Raw genomic sequence first — 12,949 nt, 5'->3', positions numbered from 1 at the left:
CCACTACCCCTACCCCTACCCCCACCACCACTACCACTACCCCTACCACTACCCATACCACTACCCCTACCACTACCCCTACCAATTCCCCTACCAATTCCCCTACCACTACCCCTACCACTGCCCCTACCACTACCCCTAAAATCTAAACTAACTTTGTTGTATTTTATCTTCTACCAATCGGCGCGTCTCGTTCACCTGTCCAACTTCACTAACCTGCTGTGCGCAGCGTTCACGTCAAATCAACACATTTACCAAACACGACAACTTTCGATGTAAAGCTTCTTTCGTGACTGCAGGGATTCATCTTCTTGGTTCTTTCGGTAAAGTCATCACGTAGAAGGGAAATAATAAAATAATAAAAATAAAACATAATTCAGACGCTGTCTTTCCGACAGACCTGTTCTTCACCTGAGGACGGCTGCTTGCGTTGTGGCCGAAACGTCGTGAGAATTATTTTATTATGTTTTATTTTTAATATTTTATTACTTCCATTCTACGTGACTTTTATCATTTTCCGTTAAATATTCTATTCACGAGCATCTCCGGAACATTTCCCTCGCAAAGAACGAGGACGCATTGTCATGAGCGAATTCTACCAGATTTCTGTCCCCTCTTATTATACTCTAGATTTGAAGCTTTCGTGACTGCAAGAATTCATACTCTGAGTGAGGTTGTTTCGGTAAAGTCACGTAGGTAAAAAATTAATAATAATAAATAATAATAGAAAAAATATTAGAAAGAAAAACATATTAGAAAGAAACAAAAGATTAGAAATAAAAAAATAATAGTAAGAAACATTTATTTTATTTCTATTTTTTTTTCTCGTGTGTGTGTGTACACGATTCTTACATTTCACCTCCCCCCCCCTCCATCACTCATGCCCCACGCTCACCCCCAACTCTAAAACACCAACCCACACGCTCACCCCCAACTCTAAAACACCAGCCCACACGCTCGCCCCCCGACTCTGAATTCCCAAATCCACATGGCAGAGGTGGCAATCAGCCCGTGCTGCAGAGCGCAGAGCTCACGAGGAGACGCAGCGTGCACAGCCGAGACACGCGTTCCGCGAGTCAGCGTTGCGCGAGGATTTCCCGCACACAGCACAGGGCAGACAGCAGTGGCGCTGTGGATGACACGGACGTTAAGCGACGTCTCTCCCACGTTCACGGGGAGTTCTCCGGACTCGATAGCAATTGAGTGCACGTGGTTACACAGCTCGGAACAATGTTCCACACTGCCCACCAGGGAGTTTCTGTCTGTCTGTCTGTCGTGCATAAATAAATATATAATAAACACAGCTCTTTGATTGGTGGAGACCTACTGCCGGGTACGGAGAGGGGAGGGGCCTAAGGAAGGAGGGTCAGGGGAGGGGCCTAAGGGGGGGGGGGTCAGGGGAGGGGCCTAAGGGGGGGGGGGGCGATAGTTAAGGGGGCTGTCTGCCTGGCTACCTAAAGTCAAGTTTTATCTTTATACATACAGGTCTTTTATACAGGTAGGAACAACAGGTCCCACACTTGTACACACAGGTAGGAACAACAGGTCCCACACTTGTACACACAGGTAGGAACAACAGGTCCCACACTTGTACACAGGTAGGAACAACAGGTCCCACACTTGTACACAGGTAGGAACAACAGGTTCCACACTTGTACACAGGTAGGAACAACAGGTTCCACACTTGTACACAGGTAGGAACAACAGGTTCCACACTTGTACACAGGTAGAAATAACAGGTTCCACACTTGTACACAGGTAGGAACAACAGGTTCCACACTTGTACACAGGTAGGAACAACAGGTTCCACACTTGTACACACAGGTAGGAACAACAGGTCCCACACTTGTACACACAGGTAGGAACAACAGGTCCCACACCTGTACACACAGGTAGGAACAACAGGTCCCACACTTGTACATCCAGGTAGGAACAACAGGTCCCACACCTGTACACACAGGTAGGAACAACAGGTTCCACACCTGTACACAGGTAGGAACAACAGGTTCCACACTTGTACACACAGGTAGGAACAACAGGTCCCACACTTGTACACACAGGTAGGAACAACAGGTTGCACACTTGTACACACAGGTAGGAACAACAGGTCCCACACTTGTACACAGGTAGGAACAACAGGTTCCACACTTGTACACAGGTAGGAACAACAGGTTCCACACTTGTGCACACAGGTAGGAACAACAGGTTGCACACTTGTACACAGGTAGGAACAACAGGTCCCACACTTGTACACACAGGTAGGAACAACAGGTTGCACACTTGTACACAGGTAGGAACAACAGGTCCCACACTTGTACACAGGTAGGAACAACAGGTTCCACACTTGTACACAGGTAGGAACAACAGGTCCCACACTTGTACACACAGGTAGGAACAACAGGTCCCACACCTGTACACACAGGTAGGAACAACAGGTCCCACACTTGTACACACAGGTAGGAACAACAGGTTCCATACTTGTACACACAGGTAGGAACAACAGGTCCCACACTTGCACATCAGGGATTATGTGTCTGTCTGTCGTGCACGAACGCGCTGTCCAACCAAGTTCCCGCCTGCCCACTCCGAAGGAAAGTGCTTGTGGGAGGAGGGGTCGAGTGTTGGTGAGCGCGCTGCGCTACGAAACTAGCGACACGAGTTTGATTTCCGTGCAATGCCAACACCAGTGAGGATCATCTGAACTGGTCCTGGGACTCTGCTAAGTCGACTCAGCCTCAAATAAGTACCTGGTGCGGGCTGTAAAGAGTGGCACTGGGGAGACAAAGACGGCCGGGTGTGGTGCTGGCCACCCACCCACCCCCCTCGTGTGTCGTGACGGCCTTTGTAGGTGCTACTCGCTAACAGCGAGCCTGTTACAGGCTATGCACAGCCTGTTACAGGCTGTTACAGTCTGTTACAGGCTGTTGCAGTCTGTTACAGGCTATGCACTACACAGTCTGTTACAGGCTATGCACTACACAGTGTGTTACAGGCTGTTACAGTCCGTTACAGGCTGTACGGGGGGTCTTGTCTTTGTTGCGGCTGAGTGGATGAGTGGCAGTTTGAGTGAGTGACTGAGTGAGTGGCTGAGTGAGTGAGTGGATGAGTGAGTGGCTGAGTGAGTGGCTGAGTGGGTGAGTGGCTGAGTGAGTGGCTGAGTGAGTGGGTGAGTGAGTGTCTGTGTGAGTGGGTGAGTGAGTGACTGTGTGAGTGGGTGAGTGAGTGTCTGCGTGAGTGGGTGAGTGAGTGTCTGCGTGAGTGGGTGAGTGACTGTCTGTGTGAGTGGGTGAGTGAGTGACTGCGTGAGTGGGTGAGTGACTGTGAGTGAGTGTATGTGTGAGTGGGTGAGTGAGGGTTGAATTTTAAACTCACCCATGAGTGAGTGGCTGAGTGAGTGAGTGAGTGGCTGAGTGGCTGAGTGAGTGACTGAGTAAGTGAGTGGGGTGAGTGAGTGACTGAGTGAGTGAGTGGCTGAGTGGGTGAGTGGCTGAGTGAGTGACTGTGTGAGTGGGTGAGTGAGTGGCTGAGTGAGTGGGTGAGTGAGGGTTGAATTTTAAACTCACCCATGAGTGAGTGGCTGAGTGAGTGAGTGGGTGAGTGAGTGGCTGAGTGGCTGAGTGAGTGACTGAGTGAGTGAGTGGGTGAGTGAGTGTCTGTGTGAGTGGGTGAACGAGGGTTGAATTTTAAACTCACCCATGAGTGAGTGGCTGAGTGAGTGAGTGAGTGGCTGAGTGGCTGAGTGAGTGACTGAGTAAGTGAGTGGGTGAGTGAGTGACTGAGTGAGTGAGTGGCTGAGTGGGTGAGTGGCTGAGTGAGTGACTGTGTGAGTGGGTGAGTGAGTGGCTGAGTGAGTGTCTGTGTGAGTGGGTGAATGAGGGTTGAATTTTAAACTCACCCATGAGTGACTGTGTGAGTGGGTGAGTGAGTGACTGTGTGAGTGGGTGAGTGACTGTGAGTGAGTGTCTGTGTGAGTGGGTGAGTGAGGGTTGAATTTAAACTCACCCATGAGTGAGTGGCTGAGTGAGTGAGTGGGTGAGTGAGTGGCTGAGTGGCTGAGTGAGTGACTGAGTGAGTGAGTGGGTGAGTGAGTGACTGAGTGAGTGAGTGAGTGGCTGAGTGGGTGAGTGAGTGTCTGTGTGAGTGGGTGAACGAGGGTTGAATTTTAAACTCACCCATGAGTGAGTGACTGTGTGAGTGGGTGAGTGACTGTGAGTGAGTGACTGTGTGAGTGGGTGAGTGGGTGACTGAGTGAGTGGATGAGCGAGTGACTGTGTGAGTGGGTGAGTGGGTGACTGAGTGAGTGGATGAGCGAGTGACTGTGTGAGTGGGTGAGTGACTGACTGTGTGAGTGGGTGAGTGACTGTGAGTGAGTGTCTGTGTGAGTGTGTGAGTGAGGGTTGAATTTTAAACTCACCCATGAGTGAGTGTCTGTGTGAGTGGGTGAGTGAGTGACTGTGTGAGTGGGTGAGTGACTGTGAGTGAGTGTCTGTGTGAGTGACTGTGTGAGTGGGTGAGTGACTGTGTGAGTGGGTGAGTGACTGTGTGAGTGGGTGAGTGACTGTGTGAGTGAGTGACTGAGTGAGTGACTGTGTGAGTGACTGTGTGAGTGACTGTGTGAGTGGGTGAGTGACTGTGTGAGTGAGTGACTGCGTGAGTGGGTGAGTGAGTGACTGTGTGAGTGGGTGAGTGAGGGTTGAATTTTAAACTCACCCATGAGTGAGTGTCTGTGAGTGGGTGAGTGAGGGTTGAATTTTAAACTCACCCATGAGTGAGTGAGGTCCTCTCCGATGGTGCTCGTGGAGAGTGGAGGCTCGAAGTTCGATCAACTTCGGAGACGTTGGGAGAAAGAGAGAGTCTCTCGGCTGGGATCTGGGAGAGACAGCGAGAGAGTGAGAGAGACAGCGAGAGAGTGAGAGAGACAGCGAGAGAGAGACAGCGAGAGAGAGAGAGTGAGTCTCTCAGCTGGGATCTGGGAGAGACAGCGAGAGAGTGAGAGAGACAGCGAGAGAGAGACAGAGAGAGACGGAGAGAGTGAGAGAGAAGTTGACGTCATTCGAGTGAAAAAAAACTAATTGAAAGGGCTCAGAGATGTTACAATGAGGGACTTGGCTCTCACACACTCACACACACACTCATGCGCATACAAAATTGCCTCTCACTCTCTCTGTTCACTCTCCATCTGTGTGTGTGTGTGTTTCTCTCTCTCTCCGTGTCTCTCTGATTCTATCTCTCCATCTGTGTGTGTGTCCCTCTGTGTGTCTCTCTCTGTGTGTGTCTGTGTGTCTCTCTCTGCGTGTCTTTCTCTGTGTGTGTCTGTGTGTGTCTCTCTCTCTCTCTGTGTCTCTCTCTGCGTGTGTCTGTGTGTCTCTCTCTGCGTGTGTCTCTCTCTGTGTGTCTATGTGAAGTGTCGAAGGTTCGCTAACCACCGGAATGGAAGAATGGCAGGTGCATCTTCCAGATGACAAGCCAAAATATCCGCTCCACGGTAGGTCCTGGTGTCAAGAACATAGGCCCGCATCCGCTGTTCTATCACTATGTAGTCCAGCAGATGTTCTTCAATGGACGCGGCGTGCATTCACGATGTATGGATGCAGCAATGCCGGAACAGCGTGTTGGTAATTACAAGCCCATGGGTTGCACAAACATCTAGCAGCCTCCTACCGTTGTTAGTGAGCTGATCTGGCCCATGCCTTCCAATCACTCCAGACCAGGTGCCAGTGCCATGACCGACTCTGGCATTGAAGTCACCCAACAGGATGACTCTATCTCGAGGGGCCACTTTAGCCAGCACCTGTGACAGGAGGTCGTAGAAGGCATCTGATTCATTGGCCTTGTCTGCATCCCTCCACTGATGTTCATCTTTGATGGGGGTGTAACCAACCACCATCACCATCTTTCCTTGCCTCTTGTTGATGGGAAGGCGAGCCCACAGTAGCCTAGGACGCACAGCTTCCCACACCTCACTGTCACGCTCCCATACCCCCTTAATTCTTTTGTTCAGAAGAAGAGCCACTCCCTGTTGTTTAACAGTCTCCTGCCCTGAGTAGAGGACTGTCCACCCCTCATGGTGACTGGTGCCAGAACCTGTCCACTGGACCTCCTGAATGCCACAGAGATCCAGGCGGTACCAGGCCAGCTTCTGACAGAGGAGTGGCAGCGTCTCTTCCGCAGTGAACATTGAAACATTCCACGTGGCCACGCGCAGTGCGTATCTTTGCCGTTTCTGGAGGAGCCCTGTGGGTACGGGTTCAGTTTCCTGGCTCCGCCAAATGGGGTTTAGCTAGGAGATGTCATAGACGCCTGTCCCCCCGGGGCCTCTGACACAAGATTAGTTCAATATTTTCCACGTATTCTTGTGGTAATTAAATTGAATGTGGAGGGGTTACCAGTCCTTGGACTCAACACTGCCCACAGATTCAACACTGCCGATAGACTAAACACTGCACCATACACTCAACACTGCCCATAGACTCAACACTGCCCATAGACTCAACACTGCCCATACACTCAACACTGTCCATACACTCAACACTGTCCATAGACTCAACACTGCCCATAGACTCAACACTGCCACCCATAGACTCAACACTGCCCATACACTCAACACTGTCCATAGACTCAACACTGTCCACAGACTCAACACTACCCATAGACTCAACACTGCCACCCACAGACTCAACACTGCCATAGACTCAACACTGCCCATAGACTATATCACTGACTATAGACTAACGCTGTCCATAGACTCAAAACTGCTCATAGACTCACACTGCCCATAGACTAAACACTGCACCATACACTCAGCACTGCCCATAGACTCAACACTGCCCATAGACTAACACTGCCCAAAGACTCAACACTGCCCATAGACTCAACACTGCACCATAGACTCAACACTGCCCATAGACTAACACTGCCCATAGACTCAACACTGCACCATAGACTAACACTGCCCAAAGACTCAACACTGCCCATAGACTCAACACTGCACCATAGACTAACACTGCCCATAGACTCAACACTGCCCATAGACTAACACTGCCCATAGACTAACACTGCCCATAGACTCAACACTGCACCATAGACTCAACACTGCCCATAGACTAACACTGCCCATAGACTCAACACTGCCCATAGACTCAACACTACCCATAGACTCTATACTGCACCATAGACTCAACACTGCCCATATGCTCAACACTGCCCATAAACTCAACACTGCCCATAGACACAACACTGCCCCATAGACTCAACACTGCCCATAGACTCAACACTGCCCCATAGACTCAACACTGCCCATAGACTCAACACTGCCCCATAGACTCAACACTGCCCCATACACTCAACACTGCCCATAGACTCAATACTGCTCATAGACTCACACTGCCCATACACTCAACACTGCCCATAGACTCAACACTGCCCATAGACTCAACACTGCCCATAGACTCAACACTGCCCATAGACTCAACACTGCCCATAGACTCAACACTGCCCCTTAGACTCAACACTGCCCATAGACTCAACACTGCCCCATAGACTCAACACTGCCCATAGACTAACACTGCCCATAGACTCAACACTGCCCATAGACTCAACACTGCCCATAGACTCAACACTGCCCATAGACTCAACACTGCCCATAGACTCAACACTACCCATAGACTCAACACTGCCCCATAGACTCAACACTGCCCCATAGACTCAACACTGCCCATAGACTAACACTGCCCATAGACTCAACACTGCCCATAGACTCAACACTGCCCATACACTCAACACTGCCCATAGACTCAACACTGCCCATAGACTCAACACTGCCCATAGACTCAACACTGCCCATATTATTATATAATATTATTTTATTATATAATTTTATTATGTTTTATTTTTATTATTTTATTATTTCCCTTCTACGTGACTTTACCGAAAGAACCAAGAAGATGAATCCTGCAGTCACGAAAGCTTTAAATCGAAATATAATAATATTATATTATCATATTATTTTACTATTTCATTATATTATAATCATATAATTTTAATTTATTATTTTATTATATTATATTAGTTTATTTTATTATATTATCTTATTATGTTTTATTTTTTATTATTTTATTATTTCCCTTCTACTTAATAACATAATGAAATAACATTATATTTTGTTTTATTTTTTATTATTTCATTATTTCCCTTCTACGTGATGACTTTACCGATAGAACCAAGAAGATGAATCCCTGCAGTCACGAAAGAAGTTTTTGCATCGAAATCTGTTGTCACAATTTTGCCATCTGAGACAATTCATCCTCGAACCCGCGTGAATCGGCGCCGACCCACGTGACACAGCGAAATGAAAACTGCCTCGCAGCGAAAGTGGAGTTTCCGAACGCTGCCCCCCCCCCCCCCCACCGCGAGGGAACCAATCAGGAGCGAGCTCTGACTGGGGGGGCGTGCGGTCACGAGACCGCTCATGAATATTAATGACGAGATCACGTGACTTCGATTCGATTTCTTCAACGTAAATCAATACGAAGGCAGCAGTCGATAGAGGAATCGAAATGTGATCCTAATGGAGAGGAGTCGTGTGAAGGGGAATCAATTGACAGGGATCGATATGATAGTGGCCGAATTGTGGGGGGTTTAATAAAGAGGATTCCGATGAAGAGAAATCGATTAAGGAGGAATCCGAACTTGGGAATCGATTCAAGAGGAAACTCGTGCTGAGGAATCGAATCACGAGAAGTCGAAAAAGAGGAATCGAATCACGAGGAGTCACGTGGGGCCGTGCCGGGGGAAGTCACGTGACCGCCGATAGGAGGAAGAGGGAACGCAATCGGTAACACCAACAGCACCAACACCAACATCATCACCATCAACACCAACATCATCACCATCAACATCATCACCATCAACACCAACATCATCACCATCAACATCATCACCATCAACATCACCATCAACATCATCAATACCATCACTACCATCATCAACATCATCACCATCAACATCACCAATACCATCACTACCAACACCAACATCATCACCATCAACATCATCACCATCAACATCATCACCAATACCATCACTACCATCACCAATACCATCACTACCACCATCAACATCATCACCAATACCAACATCACCACCACCAACATCATCACCATCACATCACCAATACCATCACTACCAACACCAACATCATCACCATCAACATCAACATCATCACCATCAACATCATCACCATCAACATCATCACCAATACCATCACTACCAACACCAACATCATCACCATCAACATCATCACCATCAACATCACCAATACCATCACTACCAACACCAACATCATCACCATCAACATCATCACCATCAACATCATCAATACCATCACTACCACCATCAACATCATCACCATCAACATCACCAATACCATCACTACCAACACCAACATCATCACCATCAACATCATCACCATCAACATCATCACCAATACCATCACTACCATCACCAATACCATCACTACCACCATCAACATCATCACCAATACCATCACTACCATCACCAATACCATCACTACCACCATCAACATCATCACCAATACCAACACCAACATCACCACCACCAACATCATCACCATCAACATCACCAATACCATCACTACCAACACCAACATCATCACCATCAACATCAACATCATCACCATCAACATCATCACCATCAACATCATCACCAATACCATCACTACCAACACCAACATCATCACCATCAACATCATCACCATCAACATCACCAATACCATCACTACCAACACCAACATCATCACCATCAACATCATCACCATCAACATCATCAATACCATCACTACCACCATCAACATCATCACCATCAACATCACCAATACCATCACTACCAACACCAACATCATCACCATCAACATCATCACCATCAACATCACCAATACCATCACTACCATCATCAACATCATCACCACCAACATCATCACCATCAACATCACCAACACCAACATCATCACCATCAACATCACCAATACCATCACTACCATCATCAACATCATCACCACCAACATCATCACCATCAACATCATCACCATCAACATCACCAATACCAATATACCATCAACATCATCACCAATACCATCACTACCATCACCAATACCACCACCAACATCATCACCATCAACATCACCAATACCAATATACCACCACTACCATCAACAATACCATCACTACCACCACCAACACCACCACCAACATCACTACCAACATCACTACCACCACCAACATCATCACCAATATACCACCAATACCATCAACAATAACACCACTACCATCAACATCATCACCAATATACCACCAATACCATCAACATCATCACCTCCACATCATCATCACCACCACCTCCAACATCATCACCAATACCAATACCACCACTACCATCACCAACATCATCAACATCACCAATACCATCACTACCATCATCACCAACATCACCTCCAACACCACCACCAATACCATCAACACCACCAACACCACCAACACCACCAATACCATCACCACCACAACACCACTACCATCACCAACATCATCACCAATACCACCACCTCCAACATCATCACCAATACCACCAATACCATCACCAACATCACCACCAATACCATCAACATTATCACCACCAACATCACCAGAACCACCACCTCCAACATCATCACCATCACCAGGGCCAGGTACTACACAGCAGACCGTGACACTGCAGTGGTGGTGGTGTGTCAGTGATGGTGATGATGGTGTTTCAGTGGTGATGGTTTCTCAGTGATGGTGATGATGGTGTTTCAATGGTGATGGTGTTTCAATGGTGATGATGTCTCAGTGGTGGTGATGATGGTGTTTCAATGGTGATGGTTTCTCAGTGATGTTGTGTCAGTGATGGTGTGTCAGTGGTGGTGATGTCTCAGTGATGGTGATGATGGTGTTTCAATGGTGATGGTGATGATGGTGTTTCAATGGTGATGGTGTCTCAGTGATGGTGATGATGGTGTTTCAATGGTGATGGTTTCTCAGTGATGGTGATGATGGTGTTTCAATGGTGATGGTGTCTCAGTGATGGTGATGATGGTGTTTCAATGGTGATGGTGTCTCAGTGATGGTGATGATGGTGTGTCAGTGACGGTTGTGTCAGTGGTGGTGTGTCAGTGATGGTGATGTCTCAATAGTGATGCTGATGGTGTTTCAATAATGTTGGTGATGGTGTCACTGCTGCTGCTGCTGCTGCTTGAGACATGGTGGAGTGACTAGGTGATGATGGTGGTGGTGTCAGTGGTGGTGGTGTCAGTGGTGGTGGTGGTGGTGTCACAGTGGTGGTGGTGGTGATTAAGTGGTGATGGTGGTGGTGATGATGATGATGGTGGTGGTGATGGTGGTGATGGTGGTGGTGGTGATGGTGGTGGTGGTGATGATGGTGGTGGTGGTGGTGGTGATGGTGATAGTGGTGGTGGTGATGGTGGTGATGATGGTGGTGGTGATGGTGGTGGTGATGGTGGTGGTGGTGATGATGATGATGGTGGTGGTGGTGATGGTGGTGGTGGTGGTGGTGATGGTGGTGGTGGTGGTGATGGTGGTGGTGGTGATGATGGTGGTGGTGGTGATGGTGATGGTGGTGATGGTGGTGATGGTGGTGGTGATGATGATGATGATGATGGTGGTGATGATGGTGATGATGGTGGTGGTGATGATGGTGGTGGTGGTGATGATGATGATGATGGTGGTGCTGATGGTGGTGATGGTGGTGATGGTGGTGATGGTGGTGATGATGATGGTGATGATGGTGGTGGTGGTGGTGGTGATGGTGGTGGTGATGGTGGTGGTGATGGTGGTGGTGATGGTGGTGGTGGTAATGGTGGTGATGATGGTGGTGGTGATGGTGATGGTGGTGGTGATGGTGGTGGTGGTGATGGTGGTGGTGATGGTGTGGTGATGGTGATGGTGGTGGTGGTGGTGATGGTGGTGGTGATGATGGTAGTGGTGGTGATGGTGGTGATGGTGATGGTGGGTGATGATGGCGGTGATGGTGATGGTGGTGGTGATGGTGGTGGTGATGGTGGTGGTGGTGGTGATGGTGGTGGTGGTGGTGGTGATGGTGGTGGTGATGGTGGTGGTGATGGTGGTGATGGTGGTGGTGGTGGTGGTGATGGTGGTGGTGATGGTGGTGATGATGGTGATGGTGGTGATGATGGTGGTGATGATGATGATGGTGGTGATGATGGCTTCTTGATCCACAGGTGAATGGCGGCGTGGTGAGAGAGCGTGGCGATGAGTGGCCGCGTGGGTGTCCGTGCCGAGCCGGTGGACGGGGTGGAGCGGGGGGTGGAGCGGGGGGTGGAGCGGGGGGTGGAGCGGGGGGTGAGCAGCGACGAAGAGCTGATCGACGTGGCCGGCGCCGTCGTCTCGTTCAGCAGCACGGAGAACGACGACGACGAGATCATCGATGGAGGGGTCACCAATGGTGAGAGCAGCGTGGGTGGGTGGGTGGGTGAGTGAGTGGGTGGGTGGGTGGGTGGGTGAGTGGGTGGGTGGGTGGGTGAGTGGGTGGGTGGGTGGGTGAGTGGGTGGGTGGGTGGGTGGGTGAGTGGGTGGGTGGGTGGGTGGGTGAGTGGGTGGGTGGGTGGGTGGGTGGGTGAGTGGGTGGGTGGGTGGGTGAGTGGGTGGGTGGGTGGGTGGGTGAGTGGGTGGGTGGGTGGGTGGGTGAGTGGGTGGGTGGGTGAGTGGGTGGGTGGGTGGGTGGGTGAGTGGGTGGGTGAGTGGGTGGGTGGGTGAGTGGGTGGGTGAGTGGGTGGGTGGGTGGGTGAGTGGGGTGGGTGAGGTGGGTGGGTGAGGTGGAGTGGGGAGTGGGTGGGTGGGTGAGTGCGTGGTGGGTGGGTGGTTGGGTGAGAAGGGTAGTG

The 12,949-nt window shown here is 49.4% G+C and overlaps 1 protein-coding gene across 1 annotated transcript in view; it reads right to left on the bottom strand.

Moving 5' to 3' along the window:
- Window positions 1-5,009, bottom strand: part of LOC133339616 (neuronal membrane glycoprotein M6-b-like) — a 36,099-nt gene extending 31,090 nt beyond the window's left edge. Inside the window, exon 1 of the mRNA XM_061547746.1 lies at window positions 4,763-5,009. Within this exon, the coding sequence (XP_061403730.1) occupies window positions 4,763-4,766 (4 nt within the window). The 5' untranslated portion in view covers window positions 4,767-5,009. The remainder of the gene's footprint in view (window positions 1-4,762) is intronic.
- Window positions 5,010-12,949: the final 7,940 nt, after the last annotated feature.

Source organism: Lethenteron reissneri, unplaced genomic scaffold (assembly GCF_015708825.2).
Source record: "Lethenteron reissneri isolate LAM-NWPU_2019-01 unplaced genomic scaffold, ASM1570882v1 scaffold_1937, whole genome shotgun sequence".
NCBI classification, from domain to species: Eukaryota; Metazoa; Chordata; class Hyperoartia; order Petromyzontiformes; family Petromyzontidae; genus Lethenteron; species Lethenteron reissneri.
The sequence above is the reverse complement of the archived record's forward strand: the minus strand, read 5'-3'. Positions and strand labels throughout refer to the sequence as shown.